The sequence below is a fragment of the Antedon bifida genome, chromosome 7 (assembly GCF_963402885.1).
Source record: "Antedon bifida chromosome 7, ecAntBifi1.1, whole genome shotgun sequence".
Taxonomy (NCBI): Eukaryota; Metazoa; Echinodermata; class Crinoidea; order Comatulida; family Antedonidae; genus Antedon; species Antedon bifida.
This window is the reverse complement of record NC_136232.1, coordinates 18,948,643-18,972,287: the sequence shown is the minus strand read 5'-3', so window position 1 is coordinate 18,972,287 and position 23,645 is coordinate 18,948,643. Positions and strand designations below refer to the sequence as shown.

Here is a 23,645-nt window from a genome sequence, read left to right as displayed (position 1 = left end):
AAAGCTATTAGACACTGAATAGAAACAATATACCATTGTTAATTGTAACAGATTTAGTTTTTAAAAAAAGCCAGACAATTGGTCAAGGATCATCTATACGTCTGCGTGACGAGAAGATTAGTTATTTATCAGATGTCTCAAGCGACGGACTATTGGAAGTGTCGCTTTTCATTGGTCAATTCGCTTGCCTTGCGTCTCAGTTCGTTGCGTCAAGGTATTTTATTTTGGATCCGCCCATGGGTTCAAAATCAAAGGTTCATGCGCAATTAAAATGTGTAAACAAATAGAGTAAGACAGACAATAAAAATACACAATACATTATTAGGAGTAATTTGTTAAAAAATATTTATAATTATATAAATTTACAGGCATAAAAATAATAATTGTTTTAACGTTTAAGATGAGGAATAAAGCCGCCGAACAAGATTTGAATCCAGATTCTTCTGCTTGATATGAAGACATTTTATGGTATTTGGATTTCTATTTATTTGGACGGCTCAAGTAGGCCTATTCCAACCTTGTTGAATTGAATAATTCAGGAAACTAATAATAATATACGGATATAGTAATCGGTGTTAAGGCGTGAATATAAATAGTTTCCGCTTTATATTTACGGACAAAACTCATACCTATATCCAGGAAAGAATGAGATTACGTTGATTCCTTGATATTACCACTGCATTCATTTCAATTGTTTCTTGCTAATCTGAAAAAACAATAGAATTGCTGAAATACAAGTCTTTTCAGCTCATCACAAACGTTAATTAAGCATGATGTTATCCGCTAAATACGTAATGTTTATAAACATTTTCGTTTATTTGCTTGTTTTCTCTGATATGATTTTCACTTTTTTAATAAAATTTAAAGATAGAGAGACAAAATGTGTTGTCTTTTTTATAGTGTCAACATAGGCTACAGCCTTTTGTGCCTTATTTCCAACTTATTCCAAACAAAATGTCTACAAATCTAAAGGACAATTACAAGTTGTTCTTATTCAACTTTAGCGAAAGTAAAGTAAGAAAACTTCAAATATCTCCATTTGCGCATCCAACAGGAAATACAAAAATGAGAATGATTTTCAAATTTCAATTTTGTAAATAATTATTTCCTTGGAACTATCAATAAACATAATTAATGGAAACAATACATTAGATGTCTTTATTTAAAGGTGTATTGTCCTCCTGAAAAAATCATTCTTAAAAAAAAAATTTTTGAATATTCCATTTTAATGTAACATAATAGTTATCCACTTTGACAACAAATTAGATCGAAAAAAATGAATTTGCCTGAAAAAAATGTAATTTAAAGCAAAGAAATTGTCAAATTGGCTGCCAGCCAATGGATTTTTGGTTGAATTTTACCGTTTATTTTGTCATTTTATATGTGAAAACATTATTTTTTCGGGTTTTTTTTCTATTGAAGTGATTAACTTGATTAAAACTACTACTATTCAAAGTCTGATTTAATTAATCTTAATTTTTCATGTTTTTACATTGAAAACTGTCACAATGTAACTAATACCGAATTCAAGGGAAAACCACGGACATACAAACAGACATATATACTCTTGCGTTTGATATATAATCCAGTTACACTTAATGCTAACCACAACGGTGACAAAAAAACGCACATTTTACGCAAAGATCAATGACGAACAAGTTTCAGATATTCCAAAACGTAGGCCACTCTCCTTATCCTTTTCCACACAATATACAACTAGTCATCGAGCAAGCCGGACAGAAATCCCACAGATTAGAATGTCAACACCCACTTAGCCTGACAACACCAATAGAAACTCCAATAAACCAATGAAAATAGCTATTGGTAAGGGAAGTATAGGCTTAAATATGAATAATAGGATAGAAGTGAGTGTATGGCCATTTTTAGTAATAACCTGGACTAATCCAAAAGAAACCCCAAAGTAACAACTCCACTGCAATGATTCAAAGAATATGTGGTAAACAGTACAGCATTACTAAATGACTCATCTTTAAACCGTCAGGTAAAATTAAAATATTTAAATAATTTCATTTTAATCAAAATAAATAAAATGTGATGTGTGTCCAATAAGGTATAAAACTGTTTGACATCACCCTCCAAAAAAGTACCACAAATCATGTAAAATGTTACTAAAATTATCGAAAATAATAAAACAATGATTTATTATCCCTTTAATAATAAAGTAAATCGATGTAATATACTTCATTAAAAAATACATTACACAGCGTGTTTAATCATTAAAAGAAAACAATTCAACTGCTGCAGTCGAATGGTCTTGGTACAGGTAGGACACGTACTGTCGTTCACTACACAGCCTTATTAGTACCTTAATTCCACTAAATTTTGGTTTTAGTCTAATAACATTACCCATATTACCCGAATTATATTTAAGTTTATAATATAATACATACTAATCGCAATGAGATATTACGTAATGGTCAACGAAAATAATATAGAAACACAATTACAATATGATAAGCTTTACTATAATTATTACGGTTAAGTAATATAGCGTACCGTCGGGAATGCAATCTAAACTCTTGTTATATAAATACCATGATTGGTTAAATTTATCTCATTTTTATATTAAAAGTTAAAATTATGATGAACTACCCATATGGTCTGTATAAAGCAATGGCGCATCCTCACACTGTTACCGGTATAATATCACACAGAGCCTCATATTTGAACGTATAAGACAATTTAACGTTGACCTTATGCACAGATAATAGTTCATCGACTTTTCTGTGGGTTGGACTTAAGCACACATGCTTATGGAGGGAAAAATCGGAAGTTGACGGAAGATGAGTTTGCCTGTGATACGCCGCTTCAATGCCAATATAAACGCCACCTCTTTTTCAAATCGTGTAGAACTGGAAATATCGCATTGTTGACAGTTTATTATAGAGAATACAATATACCAGTAAAATGATGATGGATTCACTGCAGGCGTTGTTATTATTGGCTTTGTCTATATTTATCTTACGTGCAAATAGTTTTAAGGTAAGTAAGCCTAACAATTATATAGATAGATGGAAAGATATTTCTCTACATTGTGTAAATGTGTTTTAAAGCAAAGCAAGAATAAGGCTTCTTTTGTTCCGCAACCTAACCCTTTCTCTCCCCTCTAAGAAAAACATAAATATATAATATAAACAGTTTTTAGTTTAAGTAGTTTATATCTGCTGCTGCTTTTACTGGTTTTTTTTCCAAAAACTTCCGGAAAAAAAAAAAGTCCGAAATGTAGGTGATAATGTTGCCCAACTTTTGACAGTTTTGAGTTTAGTGACATGCATTTATGGACAAAATGCATTAAGCTCTGTCTACACTATCAAATTAGTTTGAAAAAAAGTGCGATGTATCCAAATATGATAGTGATATGCCCAAAATACGGTAGTGATGTGATGTCCATATATGGGCACATCACATTTTTTTGTAACATAAGGTTTGATTGTCGAGACAGAGCTTAAGGCCTATCATTAATATTTATCCATTTATATATTTTAATTTTCAAGATTAGTCCATATTTCTTTTCTTTTAAAAAAAAAGTTCGATGAAAATAAACTGTGTAATAAGAGATAGGGATACCTAATTATGTGTTTATTATATAAATCATAAATAATACCACCAAACTTACGAGTTAAAATGACTATAGCGAGGCATTTAATAAAAAGGCAAACTGCCTTAAAATGTGACATCTCATCGTCAGAACAGTAAACAACGCCTAGAGTGCTTATATACCAATAGGACAAGTTGAATGTAAATAAGTAAGTAATTAGCATAATAAAACAACGAGGAATGTAGGCAACAAACAATCATATGGCAAGTGTGACACCTGAGTTATAGATTTGTTTGTTATAATTAGTTATTATTTAAATTTAGTTTTAAAAATATAATAAATCGAAATTTCTAAAGGTTGTAGGCCTATTAGCTGCAATGTATATCACAACATTACGTAAAATTACATAATTGAAGAATTAATATTAGACTAAGGTTAATTAATAACGTATGATACAGTCGTCACATGTGATACATATACACACTATAAATTACCTATGATACTGGAAAATTGTATACATAGAGTGTAGAGAGTTATGTGACAGTTTAGACCTACATCAATAATTACAGACTGGATCGGAATGTGAAGAGATTTAGGATTTTAAAATGTAACGAGCTCAAAACGGTTGTTTAATGAGCTGTGATAAACAAGTCATATTATCGTAATATATGTGTCAACTCTTACATTATGACAGTTAAAAAAATTATGAAAACTATAACATTTGGCTTAATAATGACATGATCTTATTTTTAGTATAAATAATATTTGCAATTTAAGTCCAAATACTATATTTTGTTACAAGTTAAAATGTTGATAACATTGTAAATTTATATGGTCACTTAGGCCTATTCTATTTATCGAAATATTTATCAACCTTATGATAACTTCATATCTCCCACTCGGGCTTAAAATTAAATCGATTCTTTATCGATATCGTGTTAATCTTCACTATTGATTAATCTCCGCTATTGATTATTCTCCGCTATCGATTAATCTCCGCTATCGATTGATTATCGCTATCGATTAATAATCTTTATAGATTGATTCTCACAATTTTTTAGTCTTTAGTCACTGATATCGATTAATAACCGCTATCGATTAATCCCAATATTGATTAATCACCACTATCGATTAATCATTTCTATCAATTGATATCGTTATTGATTGGTCATCTCTATCGATTAATCCCACTATCGATTAAAGCAAAAGGATTCAATTCATTTGTTTGGTTTATTATCCCTGTAGACCAGATGATTGTTCAATATCATATGTCATTTTTTTCACTACTAGGACTAATGTTAATTTCCTATTTTTTCAGATTCAGGATCTAACCAAAGATGACCTATTTCACTATTTTGGAACAATAGAACATTCTCAAGGTAAGACGGTTTCTTGTGGATTGTAGACCAATTCTTGCAAGCCTTTAAAGATATATTGTCCTCCTGCAAAAATAATGTTTTTGTTTATTATGCCTTTTTAATGTCACATAAAGTATTGAATACATTTATATTTACCTGAACAAACTTTATTTAACTATATTAAAACAAAAAAATAAATGGGTTTTTGGTTGAATTTAACCGTTTGTTTTCTCTTGTTATAATTGAAAACATAATATTTTGATATTTTTTTCCAACGGAAGTAATCGACTTGATTAACCTGCGAAATGGCCTATTCAAGGTCTTTTTTTTTTTAATTAATCTTCATTTTCATGTATTTTTTTTGTTTGACATCTTTATATTTGACCAATTCTTGCCACGTCTGAATAACAACACTCCTAAATTGTATCAATAATTAATTAACTATTTTCTCTTTCTAAGTTTCTGGATATGACATTACATCTGTAACTCGACGCGATACGGGAATCAACAAACGATCAGTTGAAGCCACCGCTACTTATTCTTTCAACGCACTCGGAGAAAAGTTCCATCTCAATTTACAGTTGAATTTAAGTAAGTAATATTATGATTTGATTATTTTAACACGCATATACTGGTTCTTGTCAATTAGTGCTAATAATAACTATTATACATTACAATTTACGTCATATTCGTGTTTATTAGTTGACATTTTCAAATTCAATTTTGAAAAAGAACTTCAAGTATTAATGTTTTTCTGTGTATTGAGTAGGCCTACACGAACTTTATTATTGATTTATTTAAAAAAAAAACTAGATACAACAAATTTGACAATAAAACGGTTCATCCAAGAGAAAAATACAAAAAAAAAACAAAAAACAAAATCAGATTTACCCAATAAGTTTAAATGAGTTCTCAGCTTTCTTTTCAGGGAATTTATTCAATTATATATGAGCAATTGGCCCTATTACAAAAAATAATAGACTATAACTTAAGATTAATCATTTCTTCATTCAAAAGAAAAGTAGACGTATTTTCTTAAATTAAAAGTAAAAATTTGAAATTGAAAGTAATAAACATCTTGTTAATAGAAAGATACACACGTAAAAATCTACCTAATTACAGAATACACCATTTTGACCAAATGAAACATAAAAACTAATCTACGAGATTAAAAAAAATACATTAATTTGAATTGATATTAAAACGGACAATATAGGCCTATAACAAACTTTACATCAAGAAAATGAAGCTACCATTTGTTTATGTAAATATTGTGCTATTTATTTTTTTAAATGATTCTCATAATAGTTGAATAATGAACGAGGTGTTTTTCCATATTGCGTTATGTCTTGTTGATAAGCCGATTTCCAAAATTCCTTTATATCAAATCCGTTTTCTCTGAACTAATTATTCCGTCACGTCAAGAATATGTTTAATGTACCATTTTAAAGAACCTATCCTGTCAAGTAGTGTCGATAGTATCTAAAAATGTTTTAATGTTTCATTTTCAGAAGTATTTATGTCATTTTGAATAACATTATGACACATACAACGAACCATAAACTATAAATGTTTCCGCTAATATAGGTGACGTTTTCTCTTGTTTTTTATTAGATGTATTTTCGAGTGACTTTGTAATTGAGAGAATTGGCGCCAATGGAAGCACACTACACAAACCTAAGAACACAGACTGTTACTATGTCGGGTCGTCTGCAAACCATAATAATTCCATTTCCGCCGTCAGTACATGTAATGGTCTGGTACGTTGATAAAGCGGCCGATTCGAAAGTTATATTAGCGATATTTATAATGTCATAGAATAATAACATCATATTAATTTATATAGCTACACAGTAAAGCCGATGGTACATAATTCCATCATTGGAATGTCATTTCTGAGGATGTTGTATAGGCTTTTTTCATTAAAATATCTAAATTACTGAACTGTATTATTGTCCTGTTTAGGAAGGAATGGTGAATACGGCTGAGAATAGTTATTTCATCAAGCCACTCAGACCAGAACATCGACGACGAAGGAACGCTGATACGCAAGACGAGACGACGCACGTGGTGTTCACACGTCACGTCCCAGAACAGACATGCGGTGTGACGAAACAAGACGAAAGGGATATAACCCTAAAAACAAGGGGCTTAGATACCATGATTGCACGTAAGTATTGATATAACGAAAAACAAAATATGTTAATAATATCAGACTCGGAAAAAAAAACAAAATGTCTAAGCCTAACTTTAAATTTAAGGGCAAAATTAATTCTATATAATACTTCTGATGATGAAATATATACCGTAATGAATCGTGAAAGTCAACTGTATAATAATTCCAATGTTGACACAACAAAAAGAAAATTGTCAACAAACTTCATAAGAAGGACCTCTATTAAGGGAACCCTTATTCATCTGTCCCCAAGTGTCGTAGTGTTAAAACACAATACAGGCCTAATTGCACCTCATTAGTTTCACAGAAAGGTGTTCCCTAGGCGGTGTTCTAAGAGTTCTACTGTACTCTCAATCACACTATTATTTTCTATTCATTTGCATTATAGCATTATGATATCATAAACATCAAATGTGTGGCTCAACACTATTGTTTTGGAATAATCTGTATTATTTATACTGTACGTCAAAAAGTTCATTAAGAAATTATCGCGTTCTGGAGGTTGGCTCCACTGATCTTCAAATTAAGATTAACGTAAATATCTTTGGAAAACTCTACCCTCAAAGAACACTTCATATGTGTTAACCATGCCGAATGTAACGATTATTTATTCACATATCAATGCCATGTGGATCATTAAAAACAAACACAATTTTTTTGATGACAGTTATCTTAATCCGGTTTATTATGCAAAAATTAACTTTGTTTATTGGCATATTTATTGAAGTTTAGACGTCAACAGTGCGTATATCAACACATTTAAACTAGCAAAGTGGAGGCATTATAATTAAAGCAATAAAAAAAAGCGTTGATTTTTACCGCTACGTAAAAAGATTAAGCCGGGTGACGACATTGTATGCTAGACAGCACATACCCGATTCTATAATACAGTAGGTCTACAAAGATGGCAATCTAGGCCCATTGCCTGGCAATCTAGGCCCATTGCCTGGCAATCTAGGCCCATTGCCTGGCAATCTAGGCCCATTGCCTGGCAATCTAGGCCCATTGCCTGGCAATCTAGGCCCATTGCCTGCCTTTGATATCAATAATAATGACTTTTTCTGAGTTGAATGGGGATAATATAACATTATTATTATCATGAGATTGACTGGAAATATTCCACTGGACCGGTAGAAGGTGTTCACGAAAAAAACCCTTGTGTCAGGGGATTGATTACCACTTATGATAGGACAGTGATTCATTTACCGTAATCCTTGTCAATGTGAATAAGACTTACAATAAAACAAATATATTACTTGTTTTATACAAGTTCACATTTATGTAACAAAATCATAAACAAGCAACATGGATCTTACAGAAGAAAATATTTTTCTGTAATTGTAAGATCTTTACAACAAGGCCAACAGCCATAAGTCGCGTGCTCTCAGAAAAAAATGAACTTTCAAAAAGTAATGTACTTTAAAACTTGTCTGTACATCAAAACGGTTCAAAAAGTACAGAAAAGCGATAAAACGCATAGTGATACCGGACCGACAGACAGACCGACCGACCGACAGAGTGAACTACTGAGTCGCGTCCACGCGACTAAAAAGAAGACAGTCAATATAACACATCCACTCATTGAAACAATGATTTTTAGAATTAATACAAAAATTCCCTCATTTAGAAACTCATCGATATTATTTCTGTAGTAGTTCTACATTAAACCTGTGCCAATATAAAAACATGAATGTGATAACCTTATAAAATCATCATTGCGAAAAGGAGACAATTGGGTTACATGGCAAATTATTACATAATCAGCTGATGGTTTAGTACTATAAACACGTTAATAAGTTACAAGATGTACAATATTAAAGCTTTGAAACATATGTAAAGTTCGTGTTTTGATGAGAAGGTTATTTGACGTTGTCTAATCAACTACAACCGCCATTTGTAACACATCGATACTTCAAATACAATACATACAGTACTTACTATATGGGAATTTAATTCATACACCATGGATCGATCGACAGTTAATCACGTGATAGTAAGTTTACTTTGAAATTAGTATTGGCCGAATTAATAAAGGGTAAATGTGAAAGAGGCTGATTACACATTGAAAGTGTTTGCTGGAAATATCAACATGAGTTTCTATCATTATATTATATCTGTTCAAACAATGAGACCATCACTATTAAAAGCATCACAAGTGGGTTGAATTCCAAATAATATCACAATTTAACAAACAAATGAATTATCTGGCAATATTCCTAATTATTAAGGACACTAGCAACGATATCCGCCTCAACTATCATCATTCTTGTTCTCAATTACTCCCAAATACTCCAGTGTAGAACGACGCACAGTGCACGGTGCTGTTCCCCAAAAGTCCCCATGATGGACAGTCCTTATATGGAAAGTCCCTATTTTGGACAACAACACGCGCCCATAACACCTATAATCGACAGAAAAAACACCTATAATGGACAAATAAAGTCCTTATAATGACAGATTCAACCAACCCTATTGCCAGTGTATGGCTAATACATTTGTTTATTCATCTTTATTTTCATGTTTTCGGGGACAATACATCATTAAGATAATATTTTGTTAGTTATATTGTTGAGGTATGTGTACTTTGTTATTATAAAGTGATAATATTATTTTTATTTAAACATTAATGTATAGCTGCACAACTTACAACCGGAAAAAAGAATTTGGAAGTGCTACTGACAGCTGGATATACGATGTTTAGCCATTATGGAGATGATCTGGAAAAATATCTTCAAGTTATTATGAATATTGTAAGTAATTATGATAATAAATGACGTTATTAATGCAAGATTTTAGGCTATAAAAATATTTTAAATGACTTTAGGTTATTCACGGTCACGCTTTAGGACGACATAATCTTCTGAAGTATGCCTACAAGAATTCGGGCTACATTATATCATTTAGAAGCAATTGCAAAAACTGTTTAAATGTATGGGTTTATCCTCTACAGGGTTTTTTACTATTCTTATGACGTTTTTATCACACTTGATGACACAATACAAAGAACTTTACCGATTCTAAAAAACTTAAAACTTGTTAAGAAAATCATTATTTTGCTAATTGCACCATTATACAACCAATTTAATTCGACTAATGAACAAAATTTAAGATAGAATGGGGAAAATATATTACGCCTACAAACGAATTTTACCACCTTATAAGTAATGATATTACCATAAAAACCGCAAAATATAGGTTAAAGTTATGTTAATAATATTGATTACCAAGTTTATAACCTAATAAAATTATAATTCGGTTCAGGAAATGTAATAGTATAATTTATACACAATTAAAATGACAAATATTTGCTTACATATTAAACTACGATTCTTTCATCAGAATCGGGGATGAAGATGAATGAATGAATTAATAGGCCTATATAGGCCTATAGATAATTTTTCATACAAAAAATACTATCATGATACCACCAAACCAAACTTTAAATTTAAAATCAAAATCATCAGAACTGAAATCAACGCCTAGAGTACTTATATACCAATAACACGGGTTGTATTTAAATGAGGCAATAATTAGCATGATAAAAAACAGGTGAGCGGACAACAAACAATCTGATGGCAAGTGTGACGTATAAGTTATAGATTTGTCGTCACGGTATTTTAAGGCAGTTTGTATATTCATCAAATGCCTCACATTTTTGATTTTAACTAAAAAATACTATTTTTAAAATGTTGTTCTTAAATTTAGGTGGTATCACTGTTTGAACAAAACAGCATTGGTATTGACATGACATTAACAGTTATCCGATTTGTCGTCATTGAAAATGAAAGCGTAAGTAAAATATATTTACTAATAATTAATCTGGACGTTTGAGGCAGAAATCATGAATAATTCATGATATTAATTATGACATAATTAACACACTAAGGTGGTGCTATATAACCATCGACCAGGTTGTGTCAAACGTTTTCTGCTGTATGGTTGAATGGTAATAGAATTCAGGTGGACCTCAAGTCTTTCTTCGATGATGTTTTACTCACTGGGAGATAATATTTAAAGTGATTTCAGTTTTATTTAGGAAATAATTCGGCCATATTGTAATTTTTTAACATAAAAAATAATGTCTAGTATTCATGATGTTTTCTCAGACACATTATGCATGTAGTGTTTCGCTTGATTCTTTACTGTAGGATGGACCGGCTTTGAAAGAGGACGAAAATGGTTTAGAAGCTCACGATTCACTTAAATCATTCTGCGAATGGCATCTCAACAGATACAAATCACTTAACCCGGATGTTGCTGCCATTGTTACAAGGTACCGGTAACTCGTACAAAACAGAGATGCCATACTTTGATAAAAGAACTGCATTTTTTTTCTCCTCAGAAATTTAGATTTATTTCTTATTTGAATCTTGATGATATTACTGTATCACTTTCATTGACCATTTATCCCAAATTTGTCTATATATGAAATGTAAATTTTATAATAATTAGGGTTTATCTACCAAATATACATTTGGAAATAAAATACTACTTTAATGAAAAACGAAGACATGTTTTGGTCAATTGACTCAAAAGTAGCATTTATAGATCAAAGAATACAAGTGAAGTCTCTATTTTTAATATTATATATTATGTATTTTTATATTTATAACGCAATACTTGGAAGTAAAGTTTTAATGGGGTCTGTCTTAATAGGAAAGTATTTACGAAAATTGTAAACATGTTGATATTAAGAAAACTAGATTACTAGTATTTATTAAATATGGTACATTCTTGTTAAATTTTAGAACCAACTTGTATCGAGTTACGGAAGATGGTACGATCAACTCCGCAACCACCGGACTTGCCGGAGTAGGCGTCGCTTGCAAACCTGATAACCGATGCTCTATCAACGAAGATACTGGACTTGGAACCGCCACAACGATAGCGCACGAAATGGGACACAAGTAAGGCATGATATGTTCACTTTAAAAATAATTGGCAATTTTAAAGATATTTTTAAAGCATTTATTTATGCATGAAAACCTTTTACATGGAAGAGTTGTGTTGTTTATCGAATTATACAATGAACATTAACAATGCTATCATCAACGCTTTTATCATAAGTATTGCCATTAGTAAAATATCATTAATCAACGAACGTGTAAATTGGAGAAAACAAGCACATTCATGGATGTGAATGATTGGTAAAACTTGTTAAACTATACGTTTTTGTTGTTAATAGTCTTGGAATGAAACACGACGGCGAATTTAATGATTGTCCATCAAATAAGAATCTAATGGCGTCAATAACAGCACAAGGTCTAGAGGGAATGCAATGGTCAACTTGTAGTGCCGACTATATTAAAAGTTACCTCCAGTAAGTTATATTTAATAGAGGTAGTTCAGTTGGGAGGGAGAGGAGAGACTATAGTTCCAAATGGTTTGGCAAAAGTTGAGTTTTTCCATTTGGTTATTTAAATTTGATCTTAGATTTCTTATTTTGATGGTAATTATGAAACCACAGTGTATTACCATATTGTAAGTGATATAGCTAAGGCGGAGTGGGGAAGGCATGGTTCCGTGGAGTTTCCGCTTAAATGTGTACAATTATCAGTGGAGGCCTAGAAATAACGAATCCCTTATTAGTAAGTGTGTAGTTTAATTAAATGTTATGTTTAAACTCAGGGAACGAGACGTCAACTGCTTAGACAACCAGAGTCAAGGAAAAATATTCGATATCTCTTTGAATGATCGTTTACCGGGTCAAGTTTTTAGTACCGATGAGCAATGCAAATTCACATTTGAAGACAGTGTTGGGGAATGTAGTTTCAAAAAGGTAATAAAAAAAATATAACAATTAAGTATACTTTTTAGAAAATATTAAAAAAAACCACAAACATAAAATCATGCACTTTAAAACAGTAGTATTAGACTGAGTTAAATTTGTCTCTTTTACATTCAGTTTATTATTATGTATTAGTATATGTATTTGTTAATTACATAATTCATTACGAAATTTATTTTTGAATATTATACAAATTACATGTTTAAACATGTTGAATTTTAAAGTTTTATTTTATTATCTGACTAACTAGTTAAAATAAATAAATGAATACTGTAGGCATTTGTAAATATCATTATTTTTAAAATTAAAACTTAACACGCATGCGTTATGTCAATATAATACAGAACTTTACGTTCTTTAAGCTTTGTCTATCAAACCTTATGTGACAAAATAAAATGTGATGTGCCCATGGACATGATGATGCCATATCACTACCATATTTGGGCATATCACTATCATCTTTGGGCACATCACACTTTGTTTCAAACTAGCTTGATAGTGTACACAGAGCTTTACAAACAAAAAATATTTTCTATAGGGCGATTGCAATATGCTCTGGTGTATGAGGCCTGGAAATGAATGTTTTACTATGGGAACACCGATGCTCGAAGGCTCAGAATGTCTTCCGGGAAAGGTAGGCCTAGACTTTCTTCAAAACTTGTATTTATTCCATATTACACATCAATACATTGTTTATAATTAACATCTAGTTTATGTTGTATTTCAACAGCAATGTCAATACTTTATTATGCCGACAACCTGACGGTTATAATAATCTCTACAGAATATTATAATTCGATACATTTCCTTGTCTTCCACATTTAATATGTCCTTTGAATGTTATATTAATATGACATTTTAGTCAATATACTATACTATCTAATCATTATTATTATTACTTATAATTGACATGTATTGGTACTTTGTTATTATTATGTACACACACCATACCAATATATAGTAACGAATGTGGCTATTAGTGTCTGATAATACAAACATTTCGGCTTATGAACAATGGAGAAAATGTACAGAGATTCTGTAATTATTGTTTATGAAACGTTGAATGAATAAAGGTGGTGGGTAACCACAAAAGAAAAAAAAATCGGCGTAGGCCTACCGTACTGAAAGGTAATAATATATTTAGCGAATGTAAATATTTGGATATAACTTTGACATTGAATGATAAGTCAACATAGTGTTACTAAGGGTTCTAGTTGTATATATTATTTCTTCTAATGTGTTTTACACAATCTAGTGGTGTCGCAAAGGAGTATGTACCGATTTTGGGTCTGACGGTCCCGAAGCCGTGGACGGTGGTTGGTCAGGTTATGACAATGAGTGGACCCAATGCTCCCGATCGTGTGGTGGCGGTGTGCGGAGTAAAACTCGTCGATGTGATAATCCACCGTAAGTTCAAACAATATTACCATTGGTTTCCAAATACAATAACAATATTACGCATTATTAATCTGAATATGTTTTGAATTTTTATCCCGTATTTTGTGATATTATAAATCAAACAATTATTTCCATTGTGGTCTTGGAAAATCGTAACAAAATTTAATTACCTTTCCCGGAAATATTGTAACTGAATGGGCTAATTAGATTATAGAGAAGTCTGTTATTTAAACAAATCAAAGTGAATTACATGTGCTCACACACACGCACAACAGAACAAGCGCACATACAGTAGTACGTACACATTATGCATGTACAGTACACACATACACTTCTTGATTGCAATGGTTCCTATCTGTATAGGAACTTAAACAAACGATCTAAATAATTATGACACAACGAGAAGTAGGAGAAAGATTCACGACAAATAATAATGTGAACTCTTGGTTCTTCAACATTTCTTTAGGTGTAGTGAAAATATGTACTACTTTTGTTTTGTAGGCCAGCATTTGGTGGAAAAGTCTGTGAGGGAAATGCAGTTAAACTGGACGTTTGCAATTTACAGGTAAATTTTTACAACAATATTAATATTAATCATCTTGCTAAGATCTGTCTACACTGTGACAACAGACAGAGCTTTAAGTATACTTGAATACAAAATATGTTTCATGAATCACAGAGTCTCGCTTATGACTGGACCGGGCTTGGTGTTAACAGAACTAAATTTTACTTTTATTACTGTTTTTTATGTCTAGAATTGTGAAACCTCACAGCTTGCATTTGTACAAGAGCAATGCGCCAAACAGAGTGACCATCCTTCTGGAGAAGGCTTTGAATGGCAACCGAATTATTTTTATAGCTGTAAGTAGGGTATTTTTCAATAAAAAATGTACGACATGCTATATAAAACAAAACCATTTAAAAAAAATATATTGACTTACAATAGGTACCTTTGACGTAGTTTTACAGATTTACCGAGCTAATTATGTTAATGTTTGTTTTTTTATACAGTCGATAGTTTCTGTAAACTTAATTGTGCACGAATAGAAGGAACGACAATCTACTCACTTGAATTTGGACAGTTCATCGATGGTTCCCGATGCGATTTTAACGACACTTACAATGCGTATAAGATGTGCATTTCAGGTCGTTGTGAAGTAAGTAAAATACAATCATTTCAATAACTTTGACCTTTTGATTTGCGACAAACTATATTATAATTCAAGACCAACAAACATTCGTAAGGCCTAGGTGGTCGGAAATCGGAAACTCTAATGAAAATGCAGTGAAACTCTCCATGAAAAGGTAGTTGGTTAGTATGTGTTTGTTTAATATGATGGTAATATTATAGAAATTATGCGGTGAAAGATGAAAGACTATATTTTCACAAGGCGAAGCCCAGTAAAAATGACATTTTCATCGAATGAAATTATTTTTCCCCTCTGCACGAATATTTCAGTATTAATATAAGTCCATTTTTATAGAATGTTGGATGTGATGGGAAATTACATTCTACAGCCGAGTTTGATAGATGTGGAATCTGCAACGGTGATGGCAGCAAATGCACTTCTACTACTGGACTTCAGACTGTTGGTGTGTTTGGAGGTAGGAATATTTTTTTAAATTATTAGACAATTACTGTGATACCACTCAATCAATTATTAGGATTAAAACTAGCATTGACAATTTACTTTTTATCTTTCTTTAGAATTCGTCAAAGTTGCTTCCGTACCAATTGGAGCAACAAGCGTTATTGCTATCGACAGAGGACAGTATACGTTCCTAGGTATGCATAATCTCTAACAACGCTATTTAAAACATCCAACAATGTGGTCAAAGGTTTCTAAACTAAGGCCAACAGTTTCATTAGCTAACGTCTATACCATTCAGGCAAAGAACTGGCTTGCATCAAACTGTTGACACAACCTACTTGATGCATGTCCATGTTAATATAGCGTGTCTATAATGTCCTACTTCATGCCATAATTATTCACATGAATGCATTATTCATGCTTTTAGATAAACTCTTAGTGAAAAATCGCAGTCAAGTGTATTCAGTTTTTATGAGTTAAATGATATTGGGAAAGAAGATATTAATGTATCAATCATTATTGTTAATAGGTGTAAAATTCAATGGTGAGATGGTCATTGGTAAGAATAATGAGCGGACGTATTCAGGTCTGACGTCAGCTGGCGCAGACGTACTTTACTATTCATACGACGAGCCTGACTACCTTACTATCAAAGGACCAACCACTGGTGTTATTGAAATTTTGGTACGTACCTACAATAATTTTGTTATATTGAAAATCGCAGATCAACACAGATCGTATGTAAATGATAAAATAAGTTATGGCTCAGCACTTACAATATTATTATATATATACTAATATCCTTAGTATATAACTATTAAATGTAGTTATTGTGAATATCTACGTTAGGTTTTCAAACAATACGGCTCAGAATACGGCGATGTCGTACAGCCAAATGCTGGCTTCAGATACTACCAGATGGCTAGCACGGGAACTCCAGAATGGACTACAGGTTCTTGGTCAACTTGCTCGAAGAGTTGTGGTTCAGGTCAAGAGACACGTGACGTCACTTGTACATTAGACGGACAGCCAGTAGCAACAACAATGTGTAATGACGTTGAGCCGGCTGAACAGCGACCATGTGACCAAGGACCATGTCCTCTGAACCAGTGGACAATTGGAAAATATAGCCAGGTAAATTTTGGATCAACAGTTGATTACAGGTAGACAGTGTTTAAATTAAATGGATGAAAAGAGTGGGGTAAATGTCATAAAATGGAGTTTCTACATTGCCAACATGAATGATAGAAAAAGAATACTGGCACTCTACGGAAATATTACCTCTTTACTTTCAAAAAATATTTGTTTACGACCACACTGTGTACAGTAACTTCTGAATTATACTAATGGGGTGGAATGTATAGTTCTCTACTAAAAGGCTGCCTACTTCTTCTTCATTCTGTAGTGTTCTGTGACATGCGGTGATGGCATTAAAACCAGAATTGTAACTTGTCAAAGTCCGGTCGATAAAAAAGTACTGGATGACTCCGAATGCAATCTAGATACAAAACCTGACGGCGAACAGCAAACATGCTCAAAGGCAGTATGTACAAGTAAGTTGTCTAGAGTACGTTTTTGCCATGAAATAATAGGAAAAACCAGATGCAAAATGGAGACCGAGGTTCCTGAGCAATATGCAATTAATGTATCAGTCGTTACTTGATAGTAATTGGTAAAAAACTTCTTTATGTTTTAGCTAAAGGCTGCAATATGAAACACACGGACAACTCTGGATCGTTCAGCTCACCAAATTTCCCAAATAAATACATGGCGAACGCCGACTGTGTGACGAAGATCAGGGTGACGAGTGGTCGTCGAGTTCGAGTCTTATTTAATGTATTCAAATTGCAGAATTCTGGAAACTGCCAGAAGGATTACGTCAGAGTAAGTTTCGTAAAAACGTTACGTCTGTACCAATCAAATTTAACTTTAGCTAGCTTCAACGGGAATTGTTTTGTATGCAACAATCTGTTATTTTAACACATTATTTTTATAATTTTCATAGCTGACAGATGAAGGATCGGGAACAGAGGCTATCTTCTGTGGTTCTCGGTCACCCTTCCACTGGACGTCGGAGACTAACATGGTAAAAGTAGAGTTCCATAGCGACAAAGGCACGAGTAAGAAGGGATTCCAAGCAGACTATGAGAGTTTTGAGGCAGAAGAAACATTGGCAGATGGTGAGTGGCAAGTCCTATCGGGCTTCTTTTGAAATTATATGCTACTACAACATAAGGGGTATTAGACTACAATAGTGGCAGATACTGTAGTATCTTACCGTACATAAACGAGGGAGTTTTCGTTTCTGGACAGCAGACTAAGAACACGGGAATTTAACCGTGATGAGTGGAACGTGTAAGAATTCCGTCTACCTTCCACAAAGTTAAACTACCATCTTCGTCCTGAAACAATAGCTCGTTAACAATTAACGGTTGCACAACCGGTATGCTACGATACAGTAACTAAATGGTATATGATACAATCTAAACGTATAGTATTGTATTGTTCCAAAAGGCTTTTATACAGTACTACGTGCATTGATACCGAAATGTACTTCATAATTATTTGCCTGTCTCCATACTATTAACAGAAAAGGCATTCAAATGAAAATGCATGTTTAATTCAATAACTAATATCATCATTACTAATACAGTGGCAAGCTGTGACATGATGCTGGCTGGATTCAGTGGTTCAATTTCGTCACCAAATTACCCGAAACAATACGACAACAATGATCACTGCAAAGCTAACATCGACGCTAAAGACACACAAGTTGTTCAGCTTACTTTTGAGGAATTTGAACTCGAGGAGGGAGGACCAACTTGTGAATATGATTACTTGCAGGTAAATTACGTAGTCTCTCTTTAAATTCCGGTTGGGGGTGATAATGTTCATATATCTTGGAGAAGTACTACTGCACTCCTAAATGAACATACGCTTTTAATTGTAAATACTGTATATAATATGAGAAAAAAGATAAGTTGTCGAGATGTGTTCGGTTTAATTTTGAATTACCCTCGTTTCATTTTACCTGAAATTGTTCAGTCGATATCCTTGTGTTTAGTTCTTCTGACATGAAAACAAGGCATACAAACATATGGGTAACTAGTACGCATCTACTGCAGAGTATAAAGGCCAATTTACACAGACGAGCGGTAATATAGAATCTATGTTATTCCTTATGACAATTTTTACAAAAAAGCGCGGAGTGCAGTGGGGGATAGAGACAGATTCTACATTGGACAAGCTACGCGATTTGCCTTAATTCTTTAAAAATAGATTACCTTACCATGCTCTTTCATTTTCAGATTACACAAAGTGTAGACGGTCAAAGCTACAAATTGTGTGGTTCCCAATCAAAGATGGTTTTGCAATTACAAGGCGAGATCAAACTCCTGTTTCATAGCGATGGATCAAACACTGCTAAAGGATACAAAGCATCTTACAAAATCCTAAAAAGACGCAAGAAGAGATCCGATATAGAAACAACACTGAAGGAACTTGGCGACGACGTCGCTAAAATTCAGATGAAACCAGAAGAAGCGTTGAATGGAGTAGAAGCAGATAACGTTAAGTTACCACCAGAGGCTGATACGAATGACAGGTTTGGAGATGAAGTGGTCACCATCCAGATGAAGCCTGAAGAAGCCGTACAAGCTTAGTTGCTGCAGTTTGAATTCTACACTATATCGCTATATTGTCAAGTTTATTTATTCTAAGAAATACAAACCGCTTTGTTTACAAATGATAATCCCTATCCCTGATGGTTGATCTTAATGTTCACATTTCTCGTTCGTTTCAAGAGACGCTGTCCCTTTAATTGGATGTTTCTTTAATATGGGCCTTGAATATAGGTGTGTCCTCTGAATATAGGTGTGTCCTCTGAATATAGGTGTGTCCTCTGAATATAGGTGTGTCCTCTGAATATAGTTGTGTCCTCTGAATATTGGGGTGTCCCCTGAATATAGCAGTGTCCAAAGGTACAGTAAATCAAAAGTTTATGAACTTTTAATGCTTTTGTTTTCACATGCATTCTATTCTACCCCAACCACAAACATTCGTCAATAGCGTACATCGAAAACTCTCATAATTCAAATTGATTCATTTTCAGTACATTAATGTATAACATACATAAATAAAATAAATAAATGTATCAATACTTAGTCTAACAAGTATACATATGAATGTATGCCCTAAATGTGAAATAATGTTTAGTTTGTAAGAAACCAACACTACTATTTATGAATATAAATTATTATCAAATAATGTTTTAAAAAATTATAAAATAAGATATAATCACTTATTGTGCCAATTGTAATCTATTTAAAACATGTAGTTGAATTATTTTGTATAGTAAAAATATTTAAGTTATATTAAACATATTTTCAGTATGGACTGTATACAAACTATGAAAAACAAATTGCACCATGTATTAATATAACACTAAACTATATTTATTAATTTCTTGTTGATTTAGTATTTTTGCGACCTAAACAATGATGGGTCATATAACTTGGCTTAAATAAACAATAAATAACTGTAATGTACAGTAGTACTGTAATTTCAAAGTGTGTATAGTGTATCTGTGGCTGTGGACAGAAGAAATGAACGAAGAAAGTTGTAAATCCATACAAACAAATAAGAAAAACGCGCAGACATTTTAGATGTCTTATGCGGTAGTTAAACTACAAACGTGTCACGAATTTTCACTTTTCAAGTTTTTCCGTTGATTACAAACAGTAAAACTACTGAGAACAATCACATTGAATGTCATTTGATAGGAAAATAAGGTAGAAAATTCACATAACTTCGGAAAAAGGTAAAATGATAATGATGTTAGTACATGTGATGTTATAGAATATTGTAAAGTATTCACCTTATTTCTCTTGCTAAGTATTGGATCAACTTTAATTGATGGCTAGCTGTTCATATTGGATTTTATATCAGCCTGTAATGTAAAATGAATAACTTCATATTTTGTCTTTCTGTAAAATCATCTTCATTCATTGTGCAACATTGAGTATACAAAATGTATACAGTAATAAAACAAACAGCACCAAATGTTTTTTTTTAAAACAACGGTGGACGATGATATAAAATAATATAGTATAATTATAATAGTCAATAAGTTATCATAAAACATGAGGTATTTAGCTGTTTAACTAACCAATTTGAAGTTTTTCTAAGCACCTATCTAGCCAGAGTATACTGGCTTGCAAACTATCATTCTGATAGTGGTTGTTTGTATTCTGGAGGAAATCTCTGAGCTGTGCATACCGTTGACGTATATCAAAGCCAAGACTTTTGTGAAGCTTGCGTAGACATACTGGGCAAAGAAAAAGAGGTTGGTGGAGCGCTTCCTTCACTGACTTACTCTCATTCATTGAACATTCAAAGAATAAACAGTGATTCAATCCAAGAAGGTGACATGTCTCATGGCTTGCAACCTGAAAAAAAAAACATATTTAAGGTACTGTCAGTGTCTGATACATGCATCAGTATACAAATTATAACGGTTTTTACATGTTTAATAGTGAGAATATATCATGAGTTGAAGATTGACTGTTCTATTTAAAAAGGCGGAGTAGAATTTAAATTTTAAAAATACAAATCACAATCACAAATCATTACATAGTTTTATAAATCAATGCCGAACTTTAGGATGTTGGCCAAGCCATTTAAAAGGTACTGTATGGCTTTGATTTTGGATACAGAGTACATTTGATGGCTCACACAAAGCAATTTTCGAGCATGGCAAATTATTCTCAAAATGTCAATGTTTACAAAAAGCTAAAAGTTCATAGTAGTAGGGCCCTACTGTAGGCTACAGACTCAGTTTCAATATCACCATTAAATATCACTTTTTTTCATTCAGTAGGCCTACAAACAACTAATTAATACTGAACAAAATGTCACAAAACTGTAATTAACCAATCAAATGGGAAGGATACAGTAAATTATAACAGAAATGTTTTTTTAGTAAAATTACTGTAACAGTCTATCAATCAGAAATTTGAATGTGAAACATCTATACAGTAGATTTATATTGAATATTTTACTATAATAACGTATTAATATTTTGTTTATAAATTTTCTGTGGCATTATGTACTCTATATAGAGTAATCTAGCAATATAAATGAAAACAAAAGTTTTTTAACTCAAGCGATACCGGTAAATTTACTACTACTTTACCCGTATAAGTTTCCATAAAAGTTGACCATCCAATGCTAACTTGTTTTCATCCGTAATTCCTTTATTGGCATTGTCACCATCTGGTGTGCTTACGTATGACTTAGGCTCATACCTGCCAAACCCGAACACTGCACATCTACAGCTGTACGAGGCCTCCCCTAGCACAAAATTCAACTCTTCTGTTGGATACAGATCAGTCCAGGTCAGGGCGAGAATATAATTTGATCTCGGGATGTTAAATGATGAATGAAGACTGGAGTACAAATCAGAAACCAGAATTTGTTTTTTGCCTGTAACACTGTGATATCTTGTGGTAAACTTTACTTGTGATAAATCATAGTTAGTGTCAAAATTAACATTCATCTCAGAGAAAAATATTTTTAAAAAGTCACACAGCCATTGCAATAACGGTTTATCTCCTATTTTAAACTCCTTCACTGATTCTGGCAACATTTCTATAGGTAAAAACATTAAAGTTTTAGGAAATTTCCATTTCCGAATTAAGCCTAAACCAGACACTACACCTTTCCACATTGGATATGTCTGCCTACCAACAACAGGAACACAACGTGGCATAAACAGCACATCATTTTTATCACTAGCCTTCCCTATCTTATCCCCCGTACCTAGGCCTAGGCCCAATTCTGGCGAATGGTCTGGCGGAAGCTGCCGTGGTCGCAAACAACAGGCCGATAGCATAAAATAGGCTTGCAAACTTGGATCAAAGTTTTTCAGTTTTCCTACCAAATATCGTGCATTCTTTTTATCTGATGACTTGCTTACTGTTTTCAAACTCATAATAAATCAAGTTTCTATAGCAACACCATTGGAAATTACGAATAAAGGGGTCAATACATGAAGCGTAAATCATCAACCAGAACCATTTATGTTCGCGGCCATCTTCAAAATACGTTGCCAGATCAATTATTCAGTTTGCGCCCAATATATTAAACTTTTCTTTATTAAATCAACATGCTTTGTTATCGGTAATGTATGAACATAAATAGGTATGAATAATATCTAATAATACTAATTAATCACATTCAAATATACTAAAAACGAATTAATTACTAAACTGTACTAATTAAATAATATTAGATCTTTCTGCACAGGAACGGCTTTCTTGGGAGATCCCTTTCTAGTAAGTTGGGTCTACATCACTCGAAGATACGAAGTTCTACTGTAGTAGTGTAGAGTTGACATGATTGAAACTAAAGCTCTGTATACACTATCAAACTTTATGTGACAAAAAAATGTGATGTGCCCATATATGGACATGATGATGTCATATCACTACTATATTTTGACATATCACTACCATACTAGTTTGATATTGTAGACAGAGCTTTAGATGTCATGGTCCCTAAATGTTTGTTTCTCTGATTGTTTTACTTTCCAAAATTCTGCCGGGCATTTTACAAGAGTTTACAAGTTGTGTGAATATCGGTTTAATATCTTTAGTAGAGTTCTTGCCGCTTTGATATACGTATTATCACATAATTCATTACCTTAACACATTTTTTGAAGCCCAACACTTTAAACCAAAACATCACCTAAACACTATAAGAGAGCATAGGCCTA

General features: G+C 32.6%; 2 protein-coding genes across 2 annotated transcripts; one reads left to right on the top strand and one right to left on the bottom strand.

Moving 5' to 3' along the window:
- Positions 1-334: 334 nt before the first annotated feature.
- LOC144848032 (archaemetzincin-2-like) lies at positions 335-22,990 on the bottom strand. The gene is made up of 4 exons (XM_078704697.1): positions 22,065-22,990; positions 21,039-21,318; positions 20,748-20,819; positions 335-706 (listed from the first exon to the last, which is right to left on the bottom strand). Exons 1-3 carry the CDS (start codon positions 22,860-22,862, stop codon positions 20,815-20,817), a joined length of 1,083 nt encoding a protein of 360 aa, XP_078560823.1. The 5' UTR covers positions 22,863-22,990; the 3' UTR covers positions 335-706; positions 20,748-20,814.
- LOC144848028 (A disintegrin and metalloproteinase with thrombospondin motifs 1-like) lies at positions 2,870-20,439 on the top strand. Its single transcript, XM_078704692.1, has 25 exons — positions 2,870-3,003; positions 4,878-4,938; positions 5,377-5,508; positions 6,532-6,677; positions 6,883-7,087; positions 9,728-9,843; positions 10,799-10,882; positions 11,242-11,366; positions 11,842-12,000; positions 12,279-12,413; positions 12,722-12,872; positions 13,420-13,515; positions 14,137-14,288; positions 14,781-14,844; positions 15,035-15,140; positions 15,291-15,436; positions 15,764-15,884; positions 15,988-16,065; positions 16,401-16,555; positions 16,721-17,005; positions 17,277-17,424; positions 17,568-17,755; positions 17,877-18,051; positions 18,525-18,715; positions 19,180-20,439. The coding sequence occupies exons 1-25, from the start codon at positions 2,929-2,931 to the stop codon at positions 19,531-19,533; spliced, it is 3,648 nt and encodes a 1,215-aa protein (XP_078560818.1). The 5' UTR covers positions 2,870-2,928; the 3' UTR covers positions 19,534-20,439.
- Positions 22,991-23,645: the final 655 nt, after the last annotated feature.

What these genes read in the sequence shown, in the direction of transcription:
- LOC144848032 (XM_078704697.1), bottom strand. Translation starts at nt 22,862, where the DNA reads ATGAGTTTGAAAACAGTAAGCAAGTCATCAGATAAAAAGAATGCACGA. An exon ending in TTTTATGGAAACTTATACGG is followed by an intron (nt 21,319 to 22,064) that starts GTAAAGTAGTAG and finishes TTTTTTTTTCAG; the next exon opens with GTTGCAAGCCATGAGACATG.
- LOC144848028 (XM_078704692.1), top strand. Translation starts at nt 2,929, where the DNA reads ATGATGATGGATTCACTGCAGGCGTTGTTATTATTGGCTTTGTCTATA. An exon ending in CTTAGATACCATGATTGCAC is followed by an intron (nt 7,088 to 9,727) that starts GTAAGTATTGAT and finishes ATTAATGTATAG; the next exon opens with CTGCACAACTTACAACCGGA. An exon ending in GCATTTCAGGTCGTTGTGAA is followed by an intron (nt 15,437 to 15,763) that starts GTAAGTAAAATA and finishes CCATTTTTATAG; the next exon opens with AATGTTGGATGTGATGGGAA.